The sequence below is a fragment of the Polyodon spathula genome, chromosome 11, assembly GCF_017654505.1.
Source record: "Polyodon spathula isolate WHYD16114869_AA chromosome 11, ASM1765450v1, whole genome shotgun sequence".
Classification (NCBI taxonomy): Eukaryota; Metazoa; Chordata; class Actinopteri; order Acipenseriformes; family Polyodontidae; genus Polyodon; species Polyodon spathula.
The window spans coordinates 18,550,350-18,566,931 of record NC_054544.1 but is presented as its reverse complement, the minus strand read 5'-3'; the positions used below and the strand labels follow the sequence as shown (position 1 = coordinate 18,566,931).

At 35.4% G+C, this 16,582-nt stretch overlaps 1 protein-coding gene across 3 annotated transcripts; it reads left to right on the top strand.

Annotated features, from left to right (window-relative positions):
• The first annotated feature begins 1,604 nt into the window (after window positions 1-1,604).
• LOC121323594 (trichohyalin) lies at window positions 1,605-13,989 on the top strand. 3 transcript variants are annotated; one of them, XM_041264737.1, is made up of 16 exons: window positions 1,605-1,762; window positions 2,399-2,450; window positions 2,847-2,903; window positions 3,696-3,822; window positions 4,100-4,189; window positions 4,720-4,907; window positions 5,452-5,494; window positions 10,340-10,451; window positions 10,686-10,789; window positions 11,109-11,182; window positions 11,521-11,585; window positions 11,815-11,987; window positions 12,131-12,263; window positions 12,359-12,400; window positions 12,502-12,544; window positions 12,957-13,989. In XM_041264737.1, exons 2-16 carry the CDS (start codon window positions 2,399-2,401, stop codon window positions 13,109-13,111), a joined length of 1,458 nt encoding a protein of 485 aa, XP_041120671.1. In that variant the 5' UTR covers window positions 1,605-1,762; the 3' UTR covers window positions 13,112-13,989. The 3 variants fall into 3 exon arrangements, with proteins under 3 accessions (XP_041120671.1, XP_041120673.1, XP_041120672.1); XM_041264738.1 differs by having other exon boundaries at window positions 1,744-1,814; XM_041264739.1 differs by lacking the exon at window positions 3,696-3,822 and having other exon boundaries at window positions 1,609-1,762; window positions 12,957-13,986.
• The last annotated feature ends 2,593 nt before the right edge of the window (window positions 13,990-16,582 follow it).

Sequence of the window (16,582 nt, the reverse complement as noted above, 5' to 3'; positions counted from 1 at the left end):
TCTACCTGCCTGGGTTTATTATGTTCAGGTGGCTGGGGTTGATTAGTTGATTAGGTTGATTAACGATCAATCAGCGCCCAGCCACCTGATATAAAAGGAGGCCTCTGCTTCTCATTTGGGGAGAGGGAGCTGAGGAAGCAGGTTGGTTTTTTTTTTGGGTTGTTTATAAAGTTTGAATCCAGTGAAGGCATTGCCCAGCCTGGAAACTGTTATTTTTGTAAGTTTTGCTTTTTATCTTTTTTGTGTTTAAATTGCTTTGTTTTGGCCCTTGTGCCCTTTCATTTTGTGTTTATTTATAATAAAATAGTTATTTTTTTGAACTGCAGTCTGTCTCTGGGCCTCTATCCACTCGCCAGCCTGCCACACACACACACACACACACACATATATGCATACTGCTATATAACGTTATATAAGACAATATTTTACATTTGCTGATAGAAGAAAAATAACGTTACCTATGTTGTTGTTGTTATATTTAGCCTATGTTTTTACTGCTCTTTATTAATGTATTTAAACAAATGTATTTTTTATTAATTTCTTGTGTTACTTTTTAAGAATTTAAGATTATGTATTCTTTTTATTTAGTTTTTTTCTCCTGTATAGCGCTTTGTGGAAATGTAATGTGAAGCCGCTGTAACAGTATAATCGTAAATCTCGAAAAACTACTCATTTCTAAATATTTGTAGTCATTTTTGTATTATTTTAGTATAAATACATGTTAATTTGGATTCATATGTTGTTTTTTTCTGACTTTATGTGAACGAAAAGACACAAATTCGCCCGTTTTCTCATTGGAAATAGTGATATTTTTAAATTTACCTGTCCTGGTCACAAAAGCAAAGTTTGTGGCGAATAATATCCATTTTATATACTTTTGAGGCATAAGCAATTAGGAAATAACACTTACTACCCAGGAACAAAAATTGTGTTACATAGCGATATCTTTCACTGCCTGCCTGCCTGCGTGAGTGTGTTTGCGAGTGACGTCACCGACAGACATGAGATCGAGGAGCCAACGGGTGACAAGCGGGCAGAGTCAGCATCTCGAGTGGAGAGAGGGAGAGAATGTGCTTTTGAAAAGAGGGTGACTCAGATAAAGAGAAGGAGATGTGATACCTTTTATTGGACTAAATAATAATTATTCACAATTTCTGACATCAAGAATTCTATTTGTGATATCAACAGTTCTATTTAGTAATTATATCTTTGATATCAACAATTCTATTGATATAAAAATATAATTGTTGATATCAGAAATATAATTGTTCATTTCAAAAATTCGAATTGTTGATATCAGAAATTCTATTTTTGACATAAAAAATGCATACTAATGAACATCCGGCCGGAATTGTTGATATCAAAAAATGCATGGTATAAACATGAGTCGGTCGATCCTGAACCGCAATGATAGATGATCTACAGCAGCAGCGACAAGTCACACTGAGGAAGTAGATATGGAAACAAACAAGCTGTGGGGGTATTTTATGGCAAAGTGAAAAATGAATAAATAAATAGATACATAGATAAATAAGTACATAAATAAGTAAACAAATACATAAATACATGTCTATATATTTATTTATTTTGACATTTATTTATTTACTTTTTTATTTTGGCATAAAATGTCCTCCATATTGAAGCAACCTACGGTAAAGCTTGAGTGAATGCAAAAGTAATGTAATGCAAATATATACTGGAATTCGAGCACGAGGGCGAGGCTAGCTGGCCACGAGCACGTAACGGACACTTTGATTTTAAGGTTTGTGATTTTAAGGGTGTGGTGCTGAGAGTGCTAAAATTGAATTACTTCGGTAATAAATGTTTGATTTAATATTTATCAGCGGCTACTTATTTGAGTAATGTTGCAATGTATGAATGTTTCTATAGTTTCGTTGAAAAAATAAGACATAGATATACCGTATAACGAAAAGCTGTCATGACTTTAACTGCGCAACGGAGCCAGAACAGGCATTACTGATATGTAGATAATCATGCTTTAAGCGTATTTTTAAATTTATAAAATAATGCAAACTGAACAGAAAAACAGTCTGACCAATGTGATAATGTAAAACTATTCATTTTGTTAATTTAAACATTAATTTGTATTAATTAGCCGAAATAATGTTCAGTACCATAATATTCTGTCTAATTAGGGCCATGTAGAACGTACCGTTAATGAAAAAAAAAAAAATTACTCGTATATTACACTTCCATAATGTAACAAATTGAAATACGGTATACAACTATGCATTACGTTTTAAACGTCGATGTTAGTATTAATTACTGTACTACTTAATCTAAACAATTTATATTTTATCTGGAAATATTGATAGTTATCGTGTAGTGAGCTGAATTCATTGTGATCCATTCGTTTTGTTTTTCTTCGCATCCAAAGATGGAAGACTGTAACAGTTTGATAAATATGGATAACCTTTTACTTCAGTTGGGTAAGTCCTGCATTTCTGTTTTCTTCATACCTTCATTCTTATTTAATAAACAGTTGTGTGTGTGTTTAATAACCGTTATAACTTTTTTTTCTAAGGCATCCTAAAAAACTATATACATAGTATTAATGTTGTTCATTGTAAAATATTTTAATACCTGAAAAAAAAAATTAATTGCTGTTTTTCCTTAAACTATTCACTGCTCCAATTTCATCCTAGGCATATAAGGTATCCAACTTACATTCCAAGTTCCAGTCAGTTTACAAGTTAGTCAGTCATAGCCAGCTGCCCCCCAGTCTACACCCCCTAACTTCTGACTTTGTTCCTGGTAAATCAACTGTTTTAATTTAATTGTTCATTAATTATTTTTTAATCAGGCCTCACCACTTCTTTTTTTAGCATTCCAGGTGAATAGGTTAGCTCAACAGAAAGAGGAGGAAAAACAGAAGATTCAAAGTGAGTATCTTTTTAGGGTTTATCAAAAATTAAAGATCCTGTACCCTATGTGCAGTAAAAGTGAAAGAGCAGAAACCGACTACTACTGAATACAGAGAGCATTTGAAGCACCGGTGGCTATCTGTGTTTGAAATTTGTATTTTTGTAAGTATTAGCTTAATAGCATGAATTGTGACCATGTGAAAGCTGAGGGACTGAAACCCTGTCTGTATTTCTTGTTTTATTTTTGTGTGGAAACCAATTATTTAACTCATTTGCACATTAACCTGCATGTAAGAGTATTTCTTGAAGTGATACTGCACACAGTCATACCTAAAAATTAGATGTTGCTTGGTGTAATTAACAGAGAATTATGCACAGTACAGTAACACAGCATTTTTATGGTCAGATGGGGGATCCATGCTATCCTTTATCAAAATAGATTTTTCTTAATGTAACTAATCAGATACTGGCATTTTAAAAATATAGACATGTAATTTGAGGGCATATTTCAGGATGCTGCCTTAGAAGGCATTATTTGCACTTAAATGTACAGTACATAGGTTAGCAACTATATTGTATTATAGTTTTAATTATGTGTTAAATAGGCCTTTATGTGCATAGGTTTACAACATAATTTCAGTGTAAAACTGCAACAATAAATAGACATTTCTGATATCTGTTCACAAATATTATATATTTTTTCACTTTATCAATATTTGAGCGTTAACTTCCTCTACAGTTATTGTTTTTGAAATATTGTAAAATGTTATTTAAACATTTTGTAAAATGTTATAATGTTATTTATCTTAGTTTATTCATCAAGCATAGTTGAGAGAAAAGCTCAGGTCCAGAACATGAGGACCAAGCTTATTAAATTGGAAGAGGAAGTGATCCACAGACAGAAATTAATTAAGCACTACGTAGACAACAGAAAAAGGTAGGGCCACCAGAGAAGGTGGAGTCTCAGCGACTATTGACGGGGAATTATATATATATATATATATATATATATATATATATATATATATATATATATATATATATAGAAACATTTCCTAAAAGGTCTGATTTGGATAAGTTTCCCTCTACGTATCTGTCAGAATGTGAATTTTTCAGACTTGGTGGTATTTTCCAATCATAGTAAATTGCAATTTTGACCACCATTTGCCATATAGTACATTTTGCATGATAACGTCTGACATTTTTATCCCAAGTCTGAAGGCAACAGGTGCCCTCCTGAGTCAATATGAGAAAACATTACAGGCTGAACTGCAAAGATGCCAGGCAGACACTGAACAAGACATGTGAGTAAAGCTATACGAAGTACACATGACCAATCCCTGTGCTTTGGTGGTGGGGTTCAGTTTGCATGCACCTCTAAGTCCAAGACTGCATACATTTATGATGTTTTACATTGTGATTTTGAAATATACAATGGTCTTGGATAATTAAAAAAAAAAATGACATGCATGCATATTTTTACACCAGTTTTCCAGAGGGAATGAGTGATGGTCACGTATCTTTCCAGAATAATTTAACACCTTGATGAAAACTCATGAACAGAGCTAGCTTTGCAAATGTCTGCATCATTTAAGAAATACCTAAATAAGATAATATTATAGTAAACACATTATTTATGGTTCAGTGTTTAGACAGATATCTTTAACTGATTTTACTACCATGATTATATTTTCTTATACTGTTGATGCTAAGGGCTTAATTCAGTAAAAGTAAGTCTTATATACTTATATAGAAGCTGATGTCGCTTAGTTACAAATATTTATTCTTCACTACTTGTTTAAAAAGAAAAATGTGCGTTTGTGCTGATGTGTAGGAAGATGTACAGAGATAGAGTTGAAAGCTACACTGAGGTACTTCAGCAGCACCAAGCCCGATATGCTCAGAGTCCTCTGGGGCAGCAGCTCTTGCAGAGGCAGTCAGAGCGAGAGCAGATCGAACAGAGGATAGAAACTTGCGATGATGAGATTGAACAACGAGAGAGAGCCTTGCAGACTCTGAGAGGTAATAACCTGTTCTCAGTATGATTTTCTTTATTATTTTTTTATTTGTAGCAATTATTTTACAGCTGATTTTTTTCCCCAATTTATAATGTTCATTTATATTGCCACACCAAAGCAACAGCTTCGGTATTTAAATCCACCATTTTTTATATCAATTTAATATATTCCAATGTCTTTATAGTTGCTACACAGGTGTATTCTAGGTTGAGTCCAGTGAATGTTAACCTTTTCAGTGCCAGATTGTTTTACCCTTTGACCATATTAATAATACAGACCACTCACTTTCAACTATAAAACAGTCTTTACAGATGGTACACTGCAGTATTATGTAAGGTTCCAATTCACGTGGTGTCCAGTAGAAATGAAACATTCCACTGCCACATTGTTTTAACATCTAGACATAGCAACAATACAGATCTTTATCTCATACCCATTTTACTTCATGTGTACAAACCATTTGACGTGATCTGATATTCCAGATCATTCCCATGTATTATTATTATTATTATTATTATTATTATTATTTGTCTCCTGTTTCTTTTCAGACTACACCCCTCCACAATCACTTACTGAGTACGTGCTACAGCTGTATCCTTTCAAAATACTGACAGGATACACAGCGGTCTCTACAGGCATAGTACAATTCTTTGATACAGTTACCGTATGTTTATATTTTCATGTGCAACTAAAATTGAATTAGTGGTCTTTGTTTGCATTTATAAAACAACAAGCAGAGATGCTGATCTCTGATTGGTCAATCACATGTTTCACCCATTGAAAGCTTTCACATTATTACCACAGCTATTACTGCCTAATGAGATGGAAATACTGTGCCACTTCATATCAGACTGAAATGATGCATGAGGACTATAAGAATCCACTGTAACCTGTACTTTCACTATAAAAATATATACACAATATCCACCTGTGTTTTATTTACATCCTCAGTGTTAACCACAACATCACATACTCACTAGAGAAAGTGGATACACTGTGTAACAATTTTTTTTTTTTTTTTGGTTCCTGGGTAGTAAGTGTTATTTCCTAATTGCTTATGCCTCAAAAGTATAGAAAATGGCTATTATTCCCCACAAACTTTGCTTTTGTGACCAGGACAGTGATATTTTGAAATTTACCTATTTTCTAGAACATTCCAGATAGCTTCAGTGCTGAGTAAACTTGGAGTAACTTCTAGAACTTTCTAGAACTTTCCAGTAATATAAATAGTAGTATAAATACAGGAGCCTTAAGCCCACCAGTTCAGTTTAGTTACAGCTGCCTAAATGGATACATATCTGCTTTTTTCTGAGATGGCATCAAGAGGCTGCAATTGTGGCATTCCTGATGGATCTCCAAGGCGGTTTCACCAAGTTTCCCTGCTATCTTTGACTTTGGGACAGCAGGGACACCAAGGCGCACTACCACAGGTGGGACTGGCCACAGCGGACCGAGTTCTCTGTGGGGAGGAACAACGTCAAGTGGGAGCCACTGGTGGACCCCCGGAAGGTGCTGATGCCACCACTGCACATCAAATTGGGCCTCATGAAACAGTTTGTCAGCGCTCTAGATAAGGAGTCGGCAGCATTCAAGTACCTTCAAGACTTCTTCCCTAAGCTGTCTGAGGCAAAGGTCAAAGCCGGTGTCTTCGTCGGATCACAAATAAAGAAGATCCTGGAGTGCAATGAATTCCCCAAGAAGCTCACTAGTAAGGAGAAAGCAGCTTGGAACAGCTTTGTCGCAGTGGTTCGGGGCTTCCTGGGCAATCACAAGGCCGAAAACTATGTGGAGCTGGTTGAGACTCTGGTGAAGAACTGCGGCACAATGGGCTGTAGGATGTCCCTCAAAGTCCATATGCTTGATGCTCATCTTGATAAATTCAAGGAGAACATGGGAGCGTACTCGGAGGAGCAAGGCGAGCGCTTCCACCAGGATATACTGGACTTTGAACGCCGCTACCAAGGACAGTATAACGAGAACATGATGGGAGACTACATTTGGGGGCTGATTCGTGAAAGTGATTTACAGTATAATCGTAAATCCCGAAAAACTACTCACTTCTAAATCTTTTGTAGTCATTTTTGTATTACTTTAGTATAAATACATGTTAATTTGGATTCATATGTTTTTTTATTCTGACTTTATGTGAACAAAAAGACCGTTTTCTCATTGGAAATAGGTACATTTCAAAATATCACTGTCCTGGTCACAAAAGCAAAGTTTGTGGGGAATAATAGCCATTTTCTATACTTTTGAGGCATAAGCAATTAGGAAATAACACTTACTACCCAGGAACAAAAATTGTGTTACATAGTGATATAAATGACATTGGTTAATTGATGACAAACCATTCAATACAATCTACTGCTGTTCATATTCTCGCCAAAGCTGGTCTTGAAACACGAAATAATGTCTATAATGGGTCACAAAAAATAAGGCAGCTACTGGCAAGCTGGCCATTAAGAAAAAAATACCTGGTCCCATGTCCTTAGTTATCATTGACAACAAACCGTCCAAATGTAAACAGTCCTTCACCCACTCTAGCAATGACTGAGCAAAAAAAGTAGACGCTAAGTTCTCGCCCTACACAAACAGGCACTGACCTCGTTCAACATAGCAATCGCATTTTTAGCAATTGTTCCTAACAATCAATCCAATGTTCTCCAGTAATTTAAATATATTAAAAGTGCACATGGGATTAAGTTATTATTACTATTTGTGAAATAATAAAGTACCTGACACATAACACACACCGCTGCTCATCTGAACATTAAAACAGTGGAAGGACACACCAGTGAATATTATTATCAAGATACTGGGGGACTGGTTAACTAAGACGAGCCAGTCACAGCACAAACATACATTTCGTTGCGACACTTAGCAAAGTGTACATTTTGTCGTATGTACTAAGATAAAATATCTTAATGAAATAGCCACAATACACCAATTGAAATATTTTTGTGTCTTCTTAGTGAGATCTCTGTTACGAGAGTCGGGCAACATTGTTCAAATAAATAGCGGGAGTTGAGTTGTGGTTTGAAGAATAACGTTTTGAAGGATAACAGTGCCCGAAGGATAATGTCTATACATGCAAGGGTGCAAGAATCACAATATCATTGATTTTGTTAATGTAAACATCATCTGTACAATACATTCTGTTCTGTCTTCATTTTACCAGTTGTAATACTGTTATTTGTGTGTGTGTGTGTGTGTGTGTGTATACACATATACACACACACAGAAGACTGTGTGGTCCAGTGGGTAAAGAAACAGGCTTGTAACCAGGAGGTCAAAAAGCTTTTCATAATCATACAGTAGGCCCTTGCATAACCGGATGTGCGTCCGACATTAGAAGGTGTTGGATTTTAAAAAAATACAATCAAATCGCACACATACATTTATATTGCTCAGTGTATTTTAAATGTATAAATCATGAAATAACACTAATGTGCTTTGGGTAGGCTACACATTACATTATTAACAAAAATATAAATCTCTACAGTACGCCTATACAGTACAGTAGTAAAATCAAATGAACACCTAACGCACTTTCTTTTTACTTTAGCGTATAGGCTACCGGTATGTTAACGCAAAATAAATTATGCTGCTGCATTGTGCACACTGGTGTACAGTGCTAATGAAATATTATTTTAAATTGAAACTACATGATTTTAGCTTTGTTTTGTTATTATTAACTGCCTAGACAACACAAAATAGGTAATTGTGTCGCATTGACAAGTTATGATTAGGGCTAAAATTCACGGCTGTGAATTCACGGCTGTGAAAAACGCGTCGCGGACCGTGAAATCTTGTCTCCCCCGTGAAATCTGGTCTTTTGTGTACTTTTACCCTGTAGTTAAGTCCAGTGCAGTTTTATGTACCGTTACAGGTTCCTGATACTATTGTTAGCTTGTTTCAATTAAAAAAAGAAAGCTCATCATGAACAGGACAGGATTTATTGGTTGACACTTGAACAGCCAATAACTGGGCTCTACTCACTGATTGGTAGACACGGGCATCCGGGGCGGGTTTAGTGTAATGGTAGTACCGTCAGTCAAGTTAGACCTAAATTTTAAAATTAGTCAATTTCAGAATATTTTTTGAGTTACTGTTACATACAATGACGTTTAAAAAACCAAAACAGTTTTTTTTTTTTTAAATAATAATAAAAGAAACACAACAATCATAGAGCGATCCTCTGGATTTCAGATTTATTTTCTTTTAGCGTTTTTACTTTGTTAGGCACATGCTTTTATTAACTTCAGGGATTTAAATGTTTAGATTTTGCCACTTTTAAATGTTTAGATTTTGCCGCTTTTAACTACATGTTCATACTTTGTTACACCACTGTGAAATTTAAGATTTAAATAGCTGAAGCCATGAATTTTTTTTTTTTAAATGTTACGACCGTGAAATTTACAAAAAAAGTACAGTGAATTTGGTAGGGCCCTAGTTATGATACTGCAGGAGGACAGTCAATTCTCTTTAATACGAATTCAAAGGACCAGCAACTAACTTTCCATTATACCACTAATTTGTATTATTATTAGTAGCCTATAAGCCAAATATGTACCGTGCGTTTTTATTTAATATAGTCAGTCTTGCAGTGCTAAGTTGTGCACAATTATAAACCACCTGCACATTAATAGAATAGGTGTTTTTCCTATTGCTATACAGATGTTCAGAATGAGCTGGAGGGGTTTGCGGCACATGTGTGCAGTCTATTGCTCCCAACATGTTGGGGAACCAGAAATGGTATAAAAATTTGTTTTCGAGGCTTGTAAGCACACCTTGCTTTTAGGGAAAAATAGGTGTTTGGCTGTTCACCTGAGAAAAAACGGACTGGGAAATGCCAGCAACAGTTGCGACTGTTTAAAACAAACTGATGGAATTGAAAGTGTCGCTACTGTCTGCATCACTATCTCAGCCCTTGTTTTGCGAATTTATGCAGGGAAGCCCATAATTGCATGTTCATCTATGCTTGAACCGCAAACAAAAACTGGTGCCGCAAAGCATGCCCTAAAAAGTTGCAACACTTTAGTAAACCTACCCCTTAGTGCTTAATTAGTATGTTAGGGAGTTACAATGATAAATGCAGTTTTATAAACAAATGATGGTACTCCAGGATGTCGGGATATGCTGAAATATCACAACAATGTCTACGCTGTTGTGCCCAATAACGCCTACAGTCGTTGTGATGGTTCAGCATATCACCACACCCTGCTGTACCATGATTCTTAATTACAATGTGGAGTATATGTACTTTTTGATCTAAAAACTACAGTGTCAACATACTGATATGTAATGTAGTTACAACATAATGTTATGATTGTTATTGTAGAGTATGTATTGTGCACATTACAGTTCTTTTGAAAATTTTTAAATTTTCACTTTAATGCATTATGTTTCTCTTAACCCCCTTTCCCTCCTGTGAAGTGCTTCTCTGAAGCAGAGCACATCTGAACTTCATAGGGAGGCAGCCTTACAAAGACCGACGACCTCAGTGTTGGAGGCTGCCATAAACAGCCTCAAACTGAAACAGCAGCAGGTAGAGCTGAGAGGACAGGCAAACAAGAGATGTTGGGGCCAGATCCAGTGACTGTGTGATCTGATGTAGCCCTGAAATAGAAGTTAGACACTTCTGTTTTTTACATATAAATGTTTGTGTTCTTAGGTTTTCTTCTGTTCAGAGGATATGATTGTGTGTTTTAAGTTCTGGATGAATGGGTAGATTTAGAAATGTCAAAATATTAATTAGCTGTTTTTCCTGTTAATTATTCAGAGCTCTGAGGCTGAGGACAGAGAGGGTAAGAAGGCAGTGAGTGAAGAGGTTCCAGGAAATGAAGAGAAAGAGGTGGACGAAGAACAACTGAGAGAGGAGGAGAAGTAGGTTTTGAGATATTGAATGTGACCAAAAGGATAACATTTTATTCGTGGTATAAAATATTGCAATATTGTCTGACTTCGAATTTAGGGGCTAATTCACTTCATTTTAATCTGAATGAAAGTATTTTTGAAAATGCAAACATATGCTATAAACAGAGTACATGGACATCAGTTTTTATTTTTATTTCAATGAGGTGTAAAGGAATAACATTTTTACAGTTTTGTTGCTGTTTTTTTTCATCTTTTCTACCAGTCAGTTAAATAGAGCCCCTATATGACCACTAGTTTCTAATCTTGCTCATGGTTGTATGTTCCCCAGTATGCAATCCAGTTTCCCTCCATCCCTTGTGGGGTTAAACAACAATGTGATGTGGAGAAAGGTAGATGAAAGAGGTGAGTGAGAGCAAAACAGCTTCATATACAGAAATTAATCAGAAACTTTATATTCAAGCAATCGTGAACAGCCAGAGTAAAGTAATAAAGCTTGATACTGTTGTTTATAGTCCTGCCACTGATCCCTTTAAATAGGTTTCCTCTGGAGCTTTAAGAAAATATTCTAGTTAAATGTTATTGTTTCCTCTCTGTTGAGTGGTCATACTTTACCATGCTTTTGTGTACTTTACAATGCCTTCATAATGCTTTTACTTTGTACTCAGCCATTGTTATGACCGCTCTGTTCAATAAACTCTCATAAATTCAAAATCAGGCATTAAAGTCTTGTTTCTTTACAGATAATGGTGCTCCCATATATCAACCAGACCAACTTAATAAAGAGACAATGGAGAATGAAACACAGGTACCATAACTGACCAACACTTCTTTCTGCATTAGACTGCAGTTTTTTCATTATTTCATTATTTCAGATTACAAAGTCATTAATATCTTGAGTGATTCTAGCCCAGTTTGAATCAGAAATAAATGTGTAAACATGCACAGCATTAAAAAATATATACAAATTCCCCTAAACATTCTTCTCAAAGAGTAACATATATATAAATATAGAGTAATTGTGTGTCCCTCTGCAGGAGGATCTTCCTCACCTTCCTGGAAAGGAAGATGAAGGCCATGAGAGAGAGACAGAAGGAAGAGAGCAGGACCAAATGCAAGAAGAGGGAAATGAGGAGGAAGAGCAGGTCTATCCAACAACTCCCCCAGCCAGTATCAGAGTTTTATCGAGCACCCCAACCTTCACACTGAAGTAAATATACTTGTATTTCATAGTGACTCCTACACAAATGTTTACACCATCTCCCTGCTTCCTGTTCCCTCATCACTTACCTTCAAACTTCTTATCCAAAATTTATTGTAAAATATCATTACACGTTTAAATGTCTACTACAGGAGTCCTAGTCAGAGGTCTGAAGAAGCACATTCCCCAACCTTCCTGTTCTCAATGAATTCAACTCCAAAAGGTGACCCTGCTTTCGCTGTATTTGAGTGCGATGTGTTTGGAACAGGTTCCTCTCATAGGGAGGTAAGAAACATGTTTTTATTTAGAAGATGAGTTGGGTCACTGTTAGGAGAAAAGTCACAGATTTAAAATATATGTGTTTACTTTTTTTATTCCAGGATAGTCCGTTTAGTTTCACCAGCTCTTATTTCAGCGAAAAGGTAATAGACATATATATATATATATATATAAAATGTATTTCTTTGATTGCTTAGCTTTATGCAGAGTAAAACTAACTAACTATATTGTTTTTTTTTTTTAGAAAGTAACGAATACTTCCACTTCAGGGAATAAAAAACAGATTGGTAAGTACAGTAAACCAAGTTTTTGGAAAGTTATGGGTTTTTTTGCGTTTCCTGCTACTAGTTACGTTTTCAAACTTTCTTGGCTTCATTATTGTAACATTAATTTTGACAAACTTCTAATGGGGGCATTATTTAAAGTATTACAAGATGAGAAGTATATATGTAAAAACTACTCTGTAAAATTGTCAGCACTGTCTTAGCAGTTTAACTAACTGTTTCAAAGTCTAACAGTCTAAAATCCTTGCCCTTAACAAATAGAAGTGGTATAGTAAAGATTCCCCCTAATCTAGTTTTTAAAAAGTACATCTCTAATCCCAGATAAACACTGACATCCCTGACAACGAAACATTTAATCTCAATGGATCTGTATAGTTGAACTGTGTTTAAATAATGCTGCGTTTGTTGTCCGCAGGCTCCCTGTTTGATCAGCTGGAGAGTGGGGGAGAGGAAGAGGCATTTGAATTCTCCTTCCCCTCCAAGAGCTCTTCCTTGCATGGCTTTGGAAAGGAACAAGGAGATAGCAGGGATGAATTTTCCTTCTCACTCAACTTTGATAAACTACAGTAAAATCCGATGGGGAATTTTGCATGCGAGCAACACCAGAATATCAGTATAGTTGTATCTCTGGCTTGGTTGCAATGGATCTACATCAGGTCTGCAGTGTACATTTTCCATTCTTGTTAGTATGCAGTGTAAATATGCAATTCTAGTTTGACTGCGGGATGAATTCTGCAGTAGTTGGATGGCAGTCTACTGTAACGTCATTGACAGTAATGTCATTGTCATTGTTGTCTTACAAGATGGTCATTTTGAAGCTAAATTGCAACTTAATGTCATTTTAAAAGCCATTTTCTCTGTTTAGTTAACTATATTACTGTTATTGGTAATTTTCTTCATAAAATGTAGACACCATAAGGTAATAAAATATGGCTTTCAACAATTTTGCTGCATTACAGTTTTTTTCCGTGAAGTTTGTAAGTGTTCTAGGGTTTCTTATCCCATTGTTCAGATTTTTTGCTTTAACAAAGTTTTGTAGAATATCACCTGTTAATAGGGAAAACAGAGTTTTGCAAATGAAATGTAACTTGTATTAAATATTGTAGCCCTGATAAAGGTTTACTAATTTAAAAAAAAAAAAAAAAAGTTTTTATTTGTATTGTATAGTTGAATTTCATGAGTCTGCAGCTTTAAAGGTCTTCCTGTGAGCTCTGTATTAGGAGTACACAGTGCAAAGGGATGGGAGGGAGGCTCACAAGTGTGAGTAGTGCACACATGAAACTAAATCAAGTAGGATTGGCAGAAAATTGAAAATGTCTTTAAAAACATATTATATATTCAAAAGTCCAGCAACAGTTAAAATTAATAGAATTTATTGTTAACAAAGTTGTGTAATTAACTACTGTAAAGTAAGTTTTACATGTTGTTCTATTATAAAAAATAAAAAAGTTGATCTTTATTGGTTCCAGATGGTCAAATTTAAAAAAAATAAAATGTAGCTGGAACGTTTTTTTTTTTTTTTATTATTATTTTTTTTAGAAAAACAAATTCATGCAGTAATGCAGTGCATGTATTTCCATTTTTTATTTGGATTCATCATTAATCATGTGTTATATAAAATCAATATAAAAAGCCCTTATTCCTTCTGTTTATTGCATTACTTTGTTACCTGGTATCCCTGGATTGCTAATCTACCTATACCTTATACATTTTAAAAAGTACATATATATATATATATATATATATATATATATATATATTTTTATTTATTTTTTTTTTTTTTTTTTTTTTTTTTTTTTTAATTATGAGCCAGTAGATTAAAAAACCTATAACAAAAAAAAAGAAAAGTAACTATACAGTACCAGTCAAAAGTTTGAGTACACTTGCTGGAAACTAGGTTTTTTTCATAATTAACAATGTTTTACGTCGTATATGTTTCTGTAAATACTTGAAAATGAAAACATGTTACAATATACAAAACAAAACATAAGGAGTATCAAAGCAATGTTCAAGAAAATGGAAAATTGTCTCTAAATCTTGGATTCCTCAAAATAGCCACCCTTTGCCTTAATAACAGCCTCACAAACACGAGGCATTCGGTTAACAAGTTTCAGCAGGAAATCACCCGACATGTCTTCCCAGCTCTTCTGCAGCAATTCCCAGAGATGTAGGGCACTTGTGGGTAGCTTTGCTTTGATTCTTCTGTCCAGTTCGTCCCATACAAGTTCTATGAGATTGAGGTCTGGAGACTGGGCAGGCCAGGTCATTAGATTGAGTTGTCCTTCACTTTCCTTCTTTGCCAGATAGTTCTTGCACAACTTTGAGGTGTGTTTCGGGTCATTATCTTGCTGAAGAAGAAGGACTGCCCAACTAGCTGTAATCCTGATGGAATGGCATGCCTCTGAAGTATGCTATGATAGCCATGCTGGTTGAGCTTGCCATGGACTTGGCAAAGATCACCTACTGTCACCAGCAAAGCAACCCCAGACCATGACACTGCCTCCTCCATGCTTGACAGTGGGAACCACACATGCAGAACTCATGCGCTCACGCTCTCTGCGTCTTACAAATACTCAGCGGTTGGACCCAAATGTTTCAAATTTTGACTCATTCGTCCAGAAGACCGACTTCCACTCCTCAAACATCCAGTTTCTGTGTTTTTTGGCCCAGGCAAGTCTCTTCCTCTTATTCTGCACTCTTAACAATGGTTTCTTTGCAGCAATTCTTCCAGTTAGGCCAGCTTCACGCAATCTCCTCTGAACAGTTGATGTTGAAACATCGTACTTCTAGTAGAATTTAGCTGGCTTCTATTTCAGGGGCAGTTAATCGCTGATTTCACAGACTTGTGACTCGAACTAACTTGTTCTCAGATTGTGAGGTCAACCTTGGCCTGGCTGACCCTGTTCGGTCCTCATGAGTGCCAGTTTCTTCAAATCGTTTGATGGTCTTACACACAGCAGTTACAGACACTTGCAAAGTTCTTGCGATTTGTCTTAAAGATTGACCTTCATTTCTTAAAGTAATTACAGACTCTCTTTTTTTTCTTTGCTTAACTGAGTGTATTTTGCCATTTTCTGCTCTCTTACATTCAGGAATGACAAACTTGTGCCTATGCTACCTATATTTATAGTAATCATGGACCCTCACCTTTTAACAATAAGTGGTGACAAAAGGTGAATTAGGTAACATGCTAGTTATCTCAGAGAACATCTAACAAAGACACTTTTATACTTAGGCCAGTGTTCTAACACCGTGTTGTACACATTTCAGACTTTTAACTGACTTGGGCTTCAGACTAAAATCCCCTTGCTTTGGGTGACCATTTCATTGAAATTGACAAGATTTATATTTTCATTTAAAAATGTAATTTTTTAATGCAATTCACTTATGATTATCAGCTTATATAAGTACATGTGTCATATAATGAAATATTAAGTGTCTATAGACAAGTTTATACAGTTAAAAGCATAGATAATCATGAAAAACCTGGTTTCAAGCAGGTGTACTCAACCTTTTGACTGGTATTGTATAAAAAGCCTGTTGCAGTCAGTTTTAGTCAACAGAGTCTGAAAGACTTTGATAGAAGGTGACAGTGCTTCCATATCCAAGACTACACAAAAGACGTGGAACCTTCCAAGGAACAATCTCAAAAGTTAAGTTATTCTATCTAGAGAACAAATTTTCACCCCTGCTTCCTTGAATAGAAAATCAGTAGGGTAATCCCTATTGATAGTATTATGGCTTGTGTTTCAGTTGTGTTTTAGAAAATTAAATTATTGTAGAATGGTCAGAATATACCTATTTGTTTTGGGGTTTTTTGTTAGTTTTTTTTAATGACAATGAATAGTATGCTTTGAACCTGCAGAAACTTACAACATCCCGAGCAGCTTTCACTAACAAGCAGTAATAAGCAAATAAAAACAACCTTCAAGTCTGGTTCCCATAAAAGGAAGGCATTTATCATTTTCTTATTTAATTCTTAGATTATTTAACTATCCTGTGGCTCCAGTCAGCATCCGGCAGTGATTTCCAGTGAAAACA